Raw genomic sequence first — 15,768 nt, 5'->3', positions numbered from 1 at the left:
CAACTATGCCTAAGACTTAAAAACCTAGCCAACAGCTCACGGCCGATGAGGTCATGGATCTTATAGGAGAACACACTACAGCCGCTTTCCTAAATCAGTGTAATTCCTAACTGCCTTCCAAACATTCCAAACACTTATTAGTATACCCACAGGTAAGTATGGATCTCACCCATTGTCAAAGAAGCTTTTTTTTTTTTTTTTTTTTTTTTTTTTTTTTTCACTTAAAGGTTCAGGCAACATTGCAGAAGACCTGGCTGAGATTTTAAAAGCCAGAGGACCTAAGTCTGATATGAAATTGTGCAATGACGGGGAAGCCACGCCCATGAAATCTCAACAACAGGACCAAGTCCTGGACAATTCCAACACTGGTTGACATTCCAACATAAATTTAAGCACATCTTTCCTTCGTTTTGAGCGTAGGGAATATACTGATTTGATTCCCTAACTTCCAGGGTACTGACAGAACGCTGCCTCTCCATAGGAGTAATAAAAGATTCAGAACCTGACATGGTGTAGCAACCAGAAAGCCCCATCCTGAGAAATGAGTCTGACAAGGTTGTGTTTGTACTGTAAACGCCTTAAATCCTCACGGAAGCCCTGGTTTCTAGAGGCTTTCAACAGCATTATTTTACAACAGAGGGTTGAGACAAGAGCTGACTCGGCCCTGCAGGCAACAATCCTTCCAACACTGGATGCAGGGACCCCTCTCCCTCCACAGATGGGCGCACCGCCCCTTCCTCTGCGCATGCGCACGCTGCAGTCCTGCTCCAGGTCCTCCGCTGGCCTCACGTCCCTCCAGGGAAACAATCCTGGCCTTCGGCGCTGCGGGAGCGGCGGGTGAGCCACAGATGGCAGCAAGGGCGGAGGGTTCTGGGGGCTCGGGACCATCCGGGCCGCTGTCGGCATCGAGCGAGGAGCAGCGGCGGCCCGGCCTGGGGACGCGCCGGGGTGCGTTCGGACTCCGGCTAGCGTGGTCTGGACGCTCGTCCCGCACCTCTGCAGTGCCAGGCTAGGGCGGCTGGCTCGTGCCACGCATGCGCGTTTTGTGCTCTGGGCGGGGAAGGTGCGGGGTTGTAAGGAGTGAGGGGTTGACGTACGCGTGGCGTGAGCGTGACGCTGTGACGCGCGCGCTCTCTGGCTGTTGTGGCCAGATGCTGGGATGTTGTTGGTGGCGAGCGGGCAAGCCAGATCCCGAGTGAATGAATTACTGTGACAGAATAGCCCAGGCGAGATTCGGTTACTTTTTCTGCGCAGTGTGACTGTTAGGAATACTTGCTGCGTTTTGTTTTGTTTTTTTATTTCTTGGTTTTTTGTTTGTTTGTTCGTTTGTTTTTAATCTTCTACTACTTCTTGTGCAGGGAATACCCTGCGAGGGTGGCAGGGAGCCCACCCTTGTTGCGGGCCTTTGGACTGGTCCCTAGGGCGCAGTGCTTTGGCGTGGACGAGGCAAGTGGTTAGCTAGCCACCAAGCCTCCTGCCCCTCCCACTCCCGCCCCAAGATCCCAGTTGTGAATTTGATACTCGCTTATGTGTTTTGTGTATCCTGAAACCATGGAAGACTGTGTGCCCGCCGAGAGTCTGGGACAAGTTTAAGGAGAGAGAGGTGAGCTGGAGCTGAGAGAGATGCACCCGGGCTGCACAGGGAATGCCGTTTCTTTGGAAAACCGTTAGGGATGAAATGCTCACCGGTCTGGAATTGCTACCACCGTCCTAAGCATCTCATCCATCTCTCCTACCTTGGTGACTCCTGAGGGGCGGACTCTTAGATACTGAATCATCCAATGGTGGCCAAGATGTCTGAAGAACATCTTGCAGGTTTTTAACGACACAGCCAAGGCCTGCGGATGGTTTTGTCACTTTTAGGGTAAAGTTTCTTATCAAACGGAAGTTTTGAGAATTGTAAGCAAACAAGCAACTTAGACTTGTAAGCAAGCACATTTTGAAGTTTTTATTTTGCCTTAAATCTCCCCCCCCCCACCCACCCCAGCTCTTTTCTCAAGTTTTCTTGAATTATCTGACTTGAGGGGATTAGTGGTATTAAATAAACACCCTGTCCTGATTTCCCCATCCCTTCCCCCTTGATTATCAGTCTGGACAAATCCATAGCATTTCCTCCTTTAGATTATGATTGGTTGAATTAAAAAGATCGTCTCATCTTTTTAATTTTCCTGTAAGTTGGGTGGTAATGAGAAACAAGCGTTTGCATTCATTCCGTGAAAAGTATCAAAACTCGGCAAATGCTGGTGCTACACCTGCAGAAGTAAACACCTTGCTTGGAGCTGCAGAAGCAGGTGAGTCCCGGAACCGCAGGGCAGGCCAAGTCACTCCTGATGCGATTCTTCCTTCTCCCTCAGCTCTCCCTCTACCCAGAGCAGAAAATGAACAAATCCCAGGTGAGTTTTTGGCTTATTTATTCCTGTTTTGTTTTAAGAATTTGTTTTTAAAAAAATAAAAAAAAAGATTTTGGCTTTTTTTTTTTTCTTTTTTTTAAAAAAAAAAAAAAAAAAAAAAAACAGGCAAAAATTTTTCAGCCACGGTAAAAATCTGAATTAGGGCCAGCATCAGATAGAGGCTTTCTGAGCCCTTAGGAGGATTCAGTTCCGAAAATGTCTCTGTGTTTTCTGGTAGTCACACTGAGGTGAATGTGATACGTTTCCTATCAAAGAGCAGACCTAGCAGGACATGTGTCTGTCAGGGGTCAGTCTCTGGTCTGAGTGCATTGTCAAAGCAGCGATCCCAAGTGTTTAGGCAGCTCACCTGTGTGTCTAGGGAAGTCTGCATGTGGGCAGCTTGTGTTTATGCGTTTCTCACAGTCAACCTAAAAAATAAGACCACATTCCCTCACCACCATTCACCCGAATCAGTTCCAGAAAGGGCCACCACGGTAAATGTTCTTATCTTTGCCCTTTTGAAACTGTCAGCAGCGTTTGTTAGTTTTGACAGTGGACTGTTTTAAAGTTTTTTAAAAAATGTTTTTCATGCAATGTATTTTTATCATATTCTTTCCTCCCTCAACTCCTTCTAGATTCTCCTCACCCAACCTCATGTTCTTTCTCCCCTGGGGGGGAAAAAATCAAGAAAAACAACAAAAAAATTAAAAAATCAAGACAAACTAAAACAAAACATACCAAAACAAAAAGTATACACACACACACACACACACACACACACACACACACACACAATTTGAAAGTGCTTTCTGCTGTTGGAGCATCATGCTCTAAAGTCTCATTCCTGACTGATTTCTTACCAAGCCTTATGAAGGCGTCTTTTCTTTTTGTCCCAGACATTGCTTTCATCCTTGATCCCCTGTTCTTTGTTTTACTGATGGGTCTTCTGTGTCCTGTGTTTTTTTTTTTCTTAATGTTTTTGAATTAGTAATATACTAACATTTAGAATAGTATGTTCTAATAAAAATTTAAAAATCTGAGCCGGGGGAGAAACTGATAGGAAAGATGCAAGAAGTATGTATTCCTTTGCACTCCACACTTTCTGTTTCCTGTGGGTGTGGTGATATGTATCCTTTCCAGACATTTTCGCTGAGCATGAAGAAGATCCTATGAATAATTATGCTAGCTCACAAATTTTGGGACAACTCCAGATATAAATGTACAGTCAGTCTAGCATAGTTACTCATTTCTTACTCATAGCTCCTTAAATAGTCTACAGTGTTTATTCAATTAAAAAATATACTTGACTATTTAGATCCCTTTTTATTTATGAACCTGATTTCAGGGCTTCTCAAACTCAGATGCACCTGTGAATCCACAGCATCATTTTGATGTGAATTCTGAGATAGTAGATGGAGCCCTGAATCTTCCTCCTTGCTGCCTTCCTTTTCTCTACCATTCTTTCCTCTCTCCCTCCCTTCTCTTCCTCTCTCCTCTCTTTTTCTGCTTTCCCTTGGAGATTAAATCCAGGGCCTTGAATACACTGAACAGTGCTCTGCTCTGGTACACCCCAGCTCCTCAGTTTTTAAGGCAGGGTCTTACTATGTAGCCTAGACTGGCCCCTAACTTATGACCTGGCTCTGCTGTCCAAATGCTGGGAATGACATGGACCACAAGCCCAGCTGGATTCTGAATGTCTGCAGTCAGATGCTTCACCACAGAGTTGTGCCCTCTGAATTCTGAATTTCTAATAAGTTCACAACAGAATCCTGTTCTGCCGTTCTTGGGACCACCTTTTGAGGGGCAATATTTTCCATTCATCTTTTTTCATTTCACAGCATGTCCAAGAGGTCCTTCTGACAATGTCTGGATTATTGCTGTTGTATGTGCTTCTCTCTCTCTATGTCTCTCTCTAACTCTCTCTCTCTGTGTCTCTGTGTGTCTCTCTGTCTCTCTCTCTTCCTCTATCCTCTGTCCCATGACAGTTGGAGATCCACAATATATCTGTGTCCAATAGTAGTTTATTAAACTACTTTTGTTCTAGCCAATTGGTGGTAGCTCACGCCTTTAATCCCAGTACTCAGAAGGCAGAGGCAGGTGGATCTCTGAGTTTGAGGCTAACCTGGTCTTACAGAGTGAGTTCCAGGACAGCCAGGGCTGCACATAAGAAACCCTGTCTCGAAAAACCAAAACCAGCCAACCAGCGAAACAAACAAAAGAAACCCCAAACCAAAACTACTGTTATTCTTTCACAGAATGACATGTTGAAACCATGTTGAAAGAGTAACCTGTGTGAACACATGTATGTGCACTAGTGTGTCTCATGTTATTCATGTAATTATGTTCCCGGATTCCCAGAATTTGATCAGCCTCTTGGGACTCAGTCCTCTTGGAGTGAGGATTTATAATCTCATTGGCGGCACATGAGAATGTTTGTCTTTCCACAGTTTTTCCTGTGGACTATGTGGTTAAGTTTTTGGGCTTGGAGTTCCATGAGTAAAAAGTGGTGTCTCAGTACAGCTCCTACTGTACTTTCCTTTGCTCTGAGCGAAGTTCTTTATGTGCGTCTGATAGTGTTATCTTAGGGTTACCAATGCTGTGGTCAAACACCACGACCAAAGGAAGTTGAAAAAGGAAGGGTTTATTTGACTTATACTTCCAGATCATAGTCTCTCACTGAAGGAAGTGAGGACGGGAACTTAAGCAGGGCAGGAACCTGAAGGCAGGAGCTGATACAGAGGCCCTGGAGGGGTGCTGCTTACTAGTTCGCTCTCATGGCTTGCTCAGCCTGCTTTCTTATATACCCCAGGACCACCAGCCCAGGGATGGCCCCACCCACAATGACCTGTCTTACGGGCTTCCTTACAGGCCCATCTTACGGAGGCATTTTCTCAGTTAGCATTCTCTTCTGTCAGATGATTCTAGCCTGCGTCAAGGTGACATAAAATTAGGCAGCACAGTTGTCTGTTTACTTCCTGCAGGTCATTCTGTGTTTTCAGCCTGCCTTTTTCATACATTTTTGGTTTTGGTTAATGCTCCTCCATCACTTCTTCTCTTCAGCGTTCTATTCCTGTTTAAACCTTTCGTCCCCAGAATTTCTTTCTTCTGTTTCATAGAGCACGTGCCCTCCCATCTCTACCTTCTTCGATGTCTCTTTCCCTTCTATTTCCACCAAGGCGCCTTTCTCATATCCAGGTCTCTCTGCACACATCAATTTAAGGATCCACATAGAAGAACTTGAAGCTGAGATCCATACAGAAGAGAGAGCATTTGGCTTTTCACATGTGGACCTGGATTATCTCAGTGCAATATTTTTCAGTTTCACCAATTTTTCCACAAATGCTATAATTGTATTTTTACTTACAGCCGAATAAAATTCCATTCTGTGTATGTAACTACATTTTCATTGCCAGTTCATTAGTTGGTTGTCATTTAAATGGGTTCCACTTTTTACCCCATTTTGAATAGAACAGTGAACCAAAATGTGGAACTATCTCAGAACCAGAATGTGTAAATATCTCTACGATAGGACTTAAAATCCCTTAGGTGTATGTGTACGTGTTGTGCCTGGGTCAATGGAGTTCTACTTTTAGGAGTTTTTTTGTTTTGTTTTGTTTAAATCCCAAGACTTATCTTCAAAGTGGCTGTCTTATTTCCACTCTGCTCACAGTGTGTAAGGAAGGGTTACCCTTTCCCTAAACCCAGGCCAGCATTTGTTATCGTTTGTATTCTCATGTATTCTTGATGATTGCCGTTCTGACTGGGTTACAGTGGAATCTTCATCTCCCTGGTGGCTAAGGATGTTTACTAGACATTTATATTCTTTTTTGAACTCTGTTCAGTGCTACATACATCTTTTAGTTGGGTCATTTCTTGATGTTTAGTTTTTCTAGTTCCTTGTATATTCTAGATGCTAATTCTCTGTCAGAGGTGCAGACCCAGGAGAGTGATCAGATTAGATCGCAGGTCAGACTCACAGTGGTCAGGAAGTTCCACATCTCCCAGCAGCTCCAGCAGAAGCTGTGGCCGCAGGGAGGGGACAGGCCCTGAGCTGACAACCGTTCAAGTTGCAGCCTATGGGACCTATTCCTAGTCCTTCCTGGGGGGTGGTGTGCTGTGCAGTCCCTATCCAGGGGTGAGTACACTGTGAAAACAGTTACCTCTCATCTTTGCAATCATCGCCTCTAAGGGCCAGCTTTAGAGACCACACAGGGGTTAATAACAGTGCGTTCTGTACTAATGTGTAATTGTGAGCGTAGGGAAAGAGAACCTGAGAAAGGAGTAGAAAACGGTTCAGAGGCCTTTGGCCTATTAACTACTCTGCAACCTAAACGTATCACACCCCTCACAGATCTGTTGAATTCTCTTGTCCTTTCATTTTCTTCTGAATTTCCTCTGTTTCATTGAACATATTAGTCACAGTTTATTTTGAAGTTCATGCTTATTTCAATATCTGCTTATTTTGCCTAGTTTGTTTCTTGTTCACTATTGGATCACATACCAGGAAACTATTTACTATGTTTAATAAAATGACCATACTTAAAAAAAAAAAATCCACAAGACTCCAGAAAATGATCTCCTCAAGCAGACAGAGTTCATCCTGTTCCGTGGATGTTAAGACTCAGGGCAAGCACTTTAGTCAGTCATGCGCTTTTTCTAGTGGGAGACTGTCTCTTGTTTAGCAATATAATTTTGCTAACAATTTCAGGTTGTAGTTCCTAATAAAAAGTGAAGTCTACTGCCAGACTTGCAGTGTCCATTTATTAAACACACGCACACACAAGCACGCGTGCGTGTGCGCGAGCACACACACACACACACACACACACACACACACACGTGCACACACAAGCGCTCGTGCACACACACACACGTATATTCTCCTTACCAGCTCCTTTGAGAGTAGTAACTCAGTTTTTGCTTGCCTCAGCAGTATTCATAGCAACTGTTTTAAAACACTCCCAGACCTTTAGCAGAATCTCAGTTTATTCAAGATGTTTTCTTTTATTCTCTACAGTGTAGCTAAAGGGGTTGTGTGTCCTATTTATTATTTTTCAGTAAGCGCTAAAGAAAATGGTTCTGCTAAATCTCGATATTGCCCAGTCCTAATGACTTCATACAGAAAAAAGAATACTTTGTTACAGGAGCAAGTGTCATTCAAGGATGTGTGTGTGGATTTCACCAAGGAAGAGTGGTATTTGCTGGACCCTGCTCAGAAAGTGCTTTACCGGGATGTGACCCTGGAGAACTATAGCAACTTTGTCTCAGTAGGTAAGGGTTTATTCTCAGTGTGGCTACTGGCCACACATTTCCTGAGTCGGGAGGGAATGCTTGTAATTTCCAATTTGAGGCTTAAGATTTGAAGGTCTGAAGAAACTGATCCCTTTTTGCTGTGACAATGGTATATTCTCATCCCTGCAGAATGCTAAGGACCTTCCTGAACCATGGCTGAAGTTGGATCTTTCTTCTTCTTTTTTTTTTTTTTTTTCAGTTCACAAAGCTAAGCTATTGAGAATGCATCCTGTGCTATTTTGTCTTAACAGGGTATTGTGTTGCTAAGCCAGAAGTGATCTTCAAGATAGAGCAAGGAGAAGATCCCTGGATACCAGAAAATGGATTCCAATGCAATCCAGGTACAGTAGTACATTCATTGGCCAGGGAAAGTAACCTTGTGGCATTTGGCAATTTAGGTTACCTTTGTGTGTGTGTTTGTGTGTGTGTATGAGGCCTTTATATATACATATATATATGTATGTATATATATATACATATATATGTATATATAATTTCATATATATATATATAATTTCATATATATATGAAATCCCTATTTTATTGCAAATCTTTGGAAATGGTGGAGAACAGTGTCCCACATCTTGTTGTCTGAATGACTCCTCCATCTGACTCTCTTCCATAGTCACTTTTTCTTTTGCTTTGACATGTTGGAGTGATTTATTTTTACCTATAAATTCAAAGTCAGTTGGCTTTATCTTAGACATATTTTTCTGTTAATCTCTATTTATTTTTAAAAATTATGAACCTTGTGTCTATTTTCTTTGGACACCTCCCATTATCTAGCATATATATGCCACTTAACAGATGTGTAATAGTGAACATTACTGTGATACAGCCACAGAAATTAAGAGAGTTATACCAGATATTATAGAATATATGCTACAGTGAACAGCACAAACATGTAGATACAGTTATCTGTTTTTAGATATACTTGAGTACATACATATTTGTGTATGTACACAGAGGTAGGTGGTGGTAAGTATGATGAAGAGAGCTCTCAGAGGGGAAGGGAAACTAAAGAGTGATGATGTATGCTGTTTGGCAAAGAGGTCAGAGAAAACAAATGAGGCTTGTTAGATACACACACACACACACACACACACACACACTTTTTTGTTGTTTTTTTGAGACAGGGGTTTTTCTGTGTATTCCTGCCTTTCCTGGAACTCACTGTGTAGGCTAGGCTGGCCTCAAACTCAGAGATCCACCTGTCTCTGCCTCCAAGTGCTGGAATTAAAGGTATGTGCCACCATGCCCAGACAATAATTTATTTATTTTTATTATGTACATTGGCATTTTGCCTGCATGTGTGTCTGTGTGAGGGTGTCAGATCCCTGGAACAGGAGTTACAGACAGTTGTGAGCTGCCATGTGGTTGCTGTGGATTGGACCCAAGTCCTCTGGAAAAGCAGCCAGTGCTCTTAACTGCTGAGCTATCTCTCCAGCCTGTGTATATATAATGTTTTAATGGAGTAAGAATAAACCATGTGGACTGAAATTATTCTAGATAGAACTTGAGGTACCAGGCCTCTACACAGCTTTATTCTGTTTGAACAATAGCAGAGTGTTGCTGGGAAGTGGGAAGTATGGGCAAGACTGATGAGAATGGAGTTGTGAGTTATATCCATGCTTCGTGGAAGATACAGCAGGTTCATCTTGATCAATGCAAGAAGCCCTATGTTGAGTTAATGTAGATCAGATGGAATCATCAGAGTTTGTTTCAGCTTCAAAGGGTTTACCTGGCTTGTGCAGTAGTTGGGGTGGTGTTCAGTAGGTGGACATGAGTATGAAAAGGCACCAGCTAAGAAACTGCTGTGCAGTCCAGAAGAAAGAGTAGTAGCCAAGACCATACAAGAGACTGACAAGCACTGGGTTTGTACAGACCTCTTGAGAATAGGTTTTGAACAGAGATTGCTATTGGATGAGGATAAAAAAGGAGTTCAACATGACTTGAGTTCTTTATCTCAAGTAACTAGACAAGTTAAGAAGCTGTTGAGGTAGAGAAAATTCAGAACAAACATGGTTGGGAAAGGATTATTACAGATTCAGTTTTAGAAGTTGGAGGTAACTGTTCAAATGTAGCCTGGGGTTCACTTTAAGATTGGAGTTATCCCGGAATGGAATGCCTAGCTGAGCATTTGAGCTATTTGAAGACATCGATTTAGATGGTATTATGGTGTGAGATTAGACAGAATTTAGAGCTGAGATAGACAGACTTCTTTGTTTAAAAAAAACAAAACAGTAAATATGTTCAGTGTAGTGTCATGGAGAGTCCTGGTTGTTGTTGCTGCGGTTACTGCTCTTCTGTCTTCGTCTGCTTGGTCCATAACCCCTTTTTGTCCTCCCCTCATCCCTATTGCTTTTTCTACTATTTCTCTTTAAAAAAAGGAAAGAAAGAAGGAAACCTTTTAATTGTAAGGAATTGCCTCATGCTGTAGTTTTCCAGACCCTTTTCTAGGGTTTGGCTTTGTGTCAGCCAGCGCAATTTTGGGTCGATAACATCTTCATAAAGTTACTAAGTCCCTCCATTAGAGAAGATATAGAAGGAACAATCTGTATTATACAAAGCCCAAGATTGTTGACATATTCTTTTCATCTATTTTATTGGGTTCTTATATTTTAACCTCTCTACCAAACCTTACACCACCCTAAGCCCTTCCAACCCCCAACACTAGGTAGGAGAGAAAGGTTAGAGGGGAAAGGGGGCGTGGACCTCTCTATAGGCTATTTTATGCTGATTTGGGGACCTTGGGTTCTTTGGGGCAAGTCAAAGGCAACAGTTCATTAGGTTACTCAGCAGCAGGATGAACCAGCAGCAGCTGGGGAGGGGGCGTGCAGCCTCCTCCTCCTCCTTCTCTTCCTCCACTTCCTCCTTCTCTTCCTCCTTCTCTTTCTCTTCCTCATTTTCCTCCTCCTCTTCCTCCTCATTCCCCTTCTTCCTCCCTCCTGCTCCCTCCTTTTCCCTCCTCACTCCTCTCTGGGCTCTGACATTTACACCCTCTCAGGAGTCCTCAGAATTCCAAACATACACTATCTGTAGCTGGCAAAAATCCTGCCCCTGCCAGTGTACAAGGCAAATCAGAGTTAGCTGCTGTGGACAACGTGAAGCAGCCCCATATCCCACACCTGGTGTTAAAACCAAAACGTAGTCACATAACAAACTGGGTTTTTAAATAAACCACAGTTATCACTACCCAAGATTCCACTTCTGAGGAATCAAGTATAGTCCAACCTTACCATCTTACTAGTTCCTCTGAGTGGCAGCCATTTGTGTCAGCTCTTAGGGCTTTCATCTTACTTGTGCTGTTTTTCTTTCCAAATCCTGGCACCTGTTCATGAGGTTACTCTCCACTGATCACACTCAAAAGCAGACTTCTGTGTTCTCTTCACTCCTGTCATTGTTGCTTTCTTTCCTTTTTTTTCCCTTCCCCTTTTCCACATGAAGCATCCAGTTTTTCTTTCCCTAGCCCATAGAAATAAATAAGGCTTCTGCCACTGACGATTACATGATTCTGTTCCACCTGTCTTATAATTTCATTTTGTTTTCTAGACTTTATAATAAGCCTCATAATTTGTGTCTTAGTTAAGGTTACTGTGGCTGTGATAAAACACCTTGATCAAAAACAGCTTGGGGAGGAAAAGGTTTATTTGGTTTACATATCCTGAGTCACAGGCCACTGAGAAAAGCCAAGGCAGGAACTCAAACCAGGTGGAAACCTGGTGGCAGGGAGGCCATCAAGGGGTGCTCCCATGTTTTGTTCAGCCTGTTCTCTTACAGAACCTAGGACCACCAGCCCAGGGATGGTACCACCTACCATGGGCTGGGCCCTTCCCCTTCAGGAGTTAGAAAATGCCCTCCAGGACTGCCAACAGTGGGACCTGATGGAGGCAATTTCCCAGTTGAGTTTTTCCCTCCTCAGATGACTGTAGCCACGTCGAGTGGACATAAAACTAGCCAGCAAACTCGTTTTGTGCTTGAAATATGTTTATAGTCTCTCCTTTGTCTAAGTTTTCATTTCCTTTTCATCTTTTCCCCCCAAAGCAACCAGTACTACATCCATGAAGTGTTTAGACACTGCGTGCCTACCATATCCATCAGTGTTTTGAGTTTTGACGTTTATAATGTTTTAAATAGTATAACCAGTTCCCCATCCCCGCTTTCACAGCATCCTATTTGTGTCTTCTCTTCAAACCAGGATGGTAAAGGAAATACGTTGGATTCAGTTTGTACCAGGAAACTGAGTTTAAAACAAAAGAACTAACCTTGAAGAATGTCTGTAAAAGTTCACATCCATCAGCCATGTTAGGGCCCTTTAGCTTCCCAGGTCCTTCCTCTGCTTTGTGGGGGGCCTTTTCCCCCGTGTGCCTGCTGTCTCTGTGTTTCCTCACTCTTATAAAAGCCTTAAAAAAAACAAAACAAAGACAAGTATTAAATTCACAAGGTGTGCTGATTTTTTTCTTCTCATTTGTAGAAAGGAAATGGAAAGTAGATGACCTATTAGAGCGCAACCGGGAAAATCAAGATGAACATTTTTGGCCACTCGCGTTCACCAACAAGACTGTACAGCTACAGAGTGGCGGAAACACAAGGAAAACTGCCAGTCTAGACATGGACCCTGTTTCTTCAAGAAGTTTTCTGCTCAAAATATGTGACTCCTGTGAAATGAATTTGAAGAATATCTCAAGTATAATTATCAGTAAAAAGAACTATTCCAGAAAGAAGCTTAATGAGTTTAATATATGTGAGAGGGCACTCTCTGATAGCAGGCACGAGAAAATTCCTGTGGGAGCAAAATCATACAGATACGATGAGAAAAGAGATGTCCTCAGCTTTTTCCAGGATCTCCCTCAGCCAATTTCTGATCAGCCTTTTGAGTACAACGGAAATGGACAAGGCTTCCATGAGGAAGAGGCCCTTTGTAGAAATCAGAACGCCCAGCTCGGGGAGACTCTCTATAAGCGCACTGACTGTGGAAGGACTTTCACTGACAGTTTGAAGCTCAGTGTGTCTCAGGAAACTCGTGTGCACACAGACCCACAGGAGTGCAGTGTTTGTAGGAAGTCCTTTTATGTGGATTTGCAGTTTGGACATCAGAGAGTTCCCTCAGGAAACGATCCTTATGAGCGCAGTGAATATGAGAAAATCTTCTGTGACCATTCAGCTTTCGTTGTTCATCAGGAAGCTTACACGAGAAAGATTGCCCAAGAGTATAAAGTGAGTAACAAAACCTGGGGAAAGCCGGCTCTCTTTAAACATCAGATAATACAGATTGGGGGGAAACCCTATGAATACATTGACAACGGGAAAAATTTTAGCAAAAAGTCACATCCCACCCAGTCTCGGAGAGCCCACTTGGGAGAAAAAACCTTTGAGTGCAGCGAGTGTGGTAAAATGTTCTGGGAGAAATCAAACCTTACCCAACATCAGCGAACACACACAGGAGAAAAACCGTATGAGTGTAGGGAGTGTGGGAAAGCCTTTTGCCAGAAACCACACCTCACCAACCATCAGCGAACACACACGGGAGAAAAGCCCTATGAATGCAAGCAGTGTGGGAAAACGTTCTGTGTCAAGTCCAACCTTACCGAACATCAGCGAACACACACGGGGGAGAAACCCTACGAGTGTAACGCGTGTAGAAAATCCTTCTGTCACAGGTCAGCCCTAACTGTCCATCAGAGAACACACACGGGGGAGAAGCCATTTATATGCAGTGAATGTGGGAAGTCATTTTGTGTGAAGTCAAACCTGATTGTGCATCAAAGAACTCACACCGGGGAGAAACCCTATAAATGTAATGAGTGTGGGAAAACCTTCTGCGAGAAGTCGGCTCTCACTAAACACCAGAGAACTCACACGGGGGAGAAGCCCTATCAGTGTAACGTGTGCGGGAAGACTTTCAGTCAGAGGTCAGTGCTCACCAAGCATCAGAGGATTCACGCCAGGGTGAAAGCTCTTTCCACGTCCTGAATGTCCAGCCTTCATATGTCCGTCAAGTCAGTTGTACAGTTTTAAAAGTGAGCTTAGAGCCTGCCAAAGAATACCACAGAGTACTAGAAAATGCCATTTTGTTGAAATGCATGAACACTTTCAAGAAAGTAAAAACTTTCATTAGAAAGATTGTATTGAAGGGAAATTATTCATATAAATAATACGGTAAAAAAAAATCTATAGATTTCAATTGTGTAATGTCTTCCAAATGTGTTTATTTAAAGTTTGTATTTTAAATATATAAAGGGTAATACTAATTTCACTGGCATTCATAGGAAAATACGGAACTTAAAAATGAGCGGCAGTAGCTCATTAAACTTGTATGTAAGAAACACCTGATGTTTATAGATCTTGTGTGAGTATGTGACAGTAACAGAAATTTAGGAAGCACTTGTTTTGTGTATTGGAACCCAGTAAAGATGTGAGGAAGAAATATGAACCCTTAGTTTAATAACAATTGTTATATACTGTTCCTACTAGATACCAACAGTGTCTTTAGGTTGGTAGGGTTGTGTATGTTTATGAATATGTGTGAATGTGGGTCTATGTGTATGTTTTATGTGAATATATTTGTATGCATGTACCTGTACACAAATGGTGATGTCATAAGGGCAGCTCAGACCAACTTATAAAACTTCAGGAATTTTGTGAGTCTGTTGTTTAAAACTACGTGAAGTTAACAGTTAAATTATCTTGAGAAACGGAAATAAATACCACTCGTCATTCCTAGTAATTAGTTGTATTCTGCTCTTGTCTTTGCTGTGTGCCATTGGTGTGCATGCTGAGAGTGTTGTAGAATGGTGTGCTACTGCAACTCTTCTTCAGACCACATACCTTTCATGTTGGTGGCTTGGGCTTAGAATGTTTACACTGTGGAAAAGGATTGTTGGTTTGTTTGTTTTCCCAGAGAATCTGTGTGTATATAAACTGTACGGCAGATTTAAAATATTAACTACCGTCTTTGTATTTCATAAAACAAGTAAGTGGCTATGACCATCATCACCAAACTGCCTTTATAGTAATGAAGCCAAAAGATGGTTTATTGAGCCTTTTATTACCTCAGAATTGTCCAGTTCTAAAAATTACCTGTCTCTTGATAGCCTGGCCAGTATGTGCTTCAGATGACATTATTTTACATACAAAAAACATTCTCACAAAAACATATTCACTACTCTGGACTATGAATAAGTATGGCCATTATTACCAAAGTACTCATTTGGTGAAGAAATCAAACAGTATATTTCTGAGAGTTTTTCTTAGCTACCTCTGTGTCAATTATATAAATGCTGTTAATAGAAATGGTATTTACATGACGTAAATACTTACCATCAGCTTACCAGTGGTAAACTATTTACCATTAGTTGTAAATGGCAATACAGTCTAAAAATTTAAAAATGCTAGTGCATATTAAAATGTTCATTTTATACTCTTGGTATTCCATCGTGTATCTATTCAGGCATGATTACATGTAACAGTAGTTCTATGTAATTCAGTAATTATATAATTGTATTTAAAACAAGAGACTAACGTATAGTGTCTTTACCTCCTTTGTTCTATTCCCAATACCTCCTGGAAACACACTAACCAGTAGTTTAAGAGATGCTGATCACCTTTCCTGAGCTGATTTTTATCTCTGTGTTCCTCTGTAGTGGGAGTTTTGGTTTCTTTAAACACTCAGTTAGGTTATGTAAACATGTTTTTGTTTTATCCTAGGTGTGGGATATAGGGTTACTTTAGATTGTCCACAGCAGCAAACTATTTGCCTCATTCGGGCTCTGAGAGGGGCATGATTTTTGCCAGCTGTGGATTGTTTAATTCTGGGTTCTCTGAGAGGGATGAATACCAGAGCCCAGAAAGAGAGGTGGCTCGAAGGAATAAGATGGATGCTGCTCCTCTCTGCTGCTCCTAGTTACTGCTGGTGGAGTTTGACGAGAAGAAGTTGGAGACAGCCTGAAATGAAGATTGGACTTGCCCCAAGAACTCCAACGACCTTAGCCAGCAGGAAGTATGTATCTAAAGAGAACTCTGCCCCATCTACCCATTAACCTTTCTCTCCTACCTGGTGTTGGGGTGTTGAAAGGATTGGAGTGGA

The 15,768-nt window shown here is 42.3% G+C and overlaps 1 protein-coding gene across 4 annotated transcripts; it reads left to right on the top strand.

The window, feature by feature from the left end:
* The first annotated feature begins 816 nt into the window (after window positions 1–816).
* On the top strand, window positions 817–15,133 carry Znf248 (zinc finger protein 248). 4 transcript variants are annotated; one of them, XM_055604326.1, is made up of 5 exons: window positions 817–837; window positions 2,355–2,393; window positions 7,535–7,661; window positions 7,934–8,023; window positions 12,157–15,133. In XM_055604326.1, the coding sequence occupies exons 2-5, from the start codon at window positions 2,379–2,381 to the stop codon at window positions 13,653–13,655; spliced, it is 1,731 nt and encodes a 576-aa protein (XP_055460301.1). In that variant the 5' UTR covers window positions 817–837; window positions 2,355–2,378; the 3' UTR covers window positions 13,656–15,133. The 4 variants fall into 4 exon arrangements, with proteins under 4 accessions (XP_055460301.1, XP_055460299.1, XP_055460300.1 ...); XM_055604324.1 differs by lacking the exon at window positions 817–837 and adding an exon at window positions 1,110–1,603 and having other exon boundaries at window positions 2,176–2,393; XM_055604325.1 differs by lacking the exon at window positions 817–837 and adding an exon at window positions 1,682–1,864.
* The last annotated feature ends 635 nt before the right edge of the window (window positions 15,134–15,768 follow it).

The sequence above is a fragment of the Psammomys obesus genome, unplaced genomic scaffold (genome assembly GCF_907164565.1).
Source record: "Psammomys obesus unplaced genomic scaffold, mPsaObe1.curated_primary_1811, whole genome shotgun sequence".
In the NCBI taxonomy this organism is placed as follows: domain Eukaryota; kingdom Metazoa; phylum Chordata; class Mammalia; order Rodentia; family Muridae; genus Psammomys; species Psammomys obesus.
Note: the sequence above shows the minus strand (reverse complement) of the source record. Positions and strands in the feature narration are given on the sequence as shown.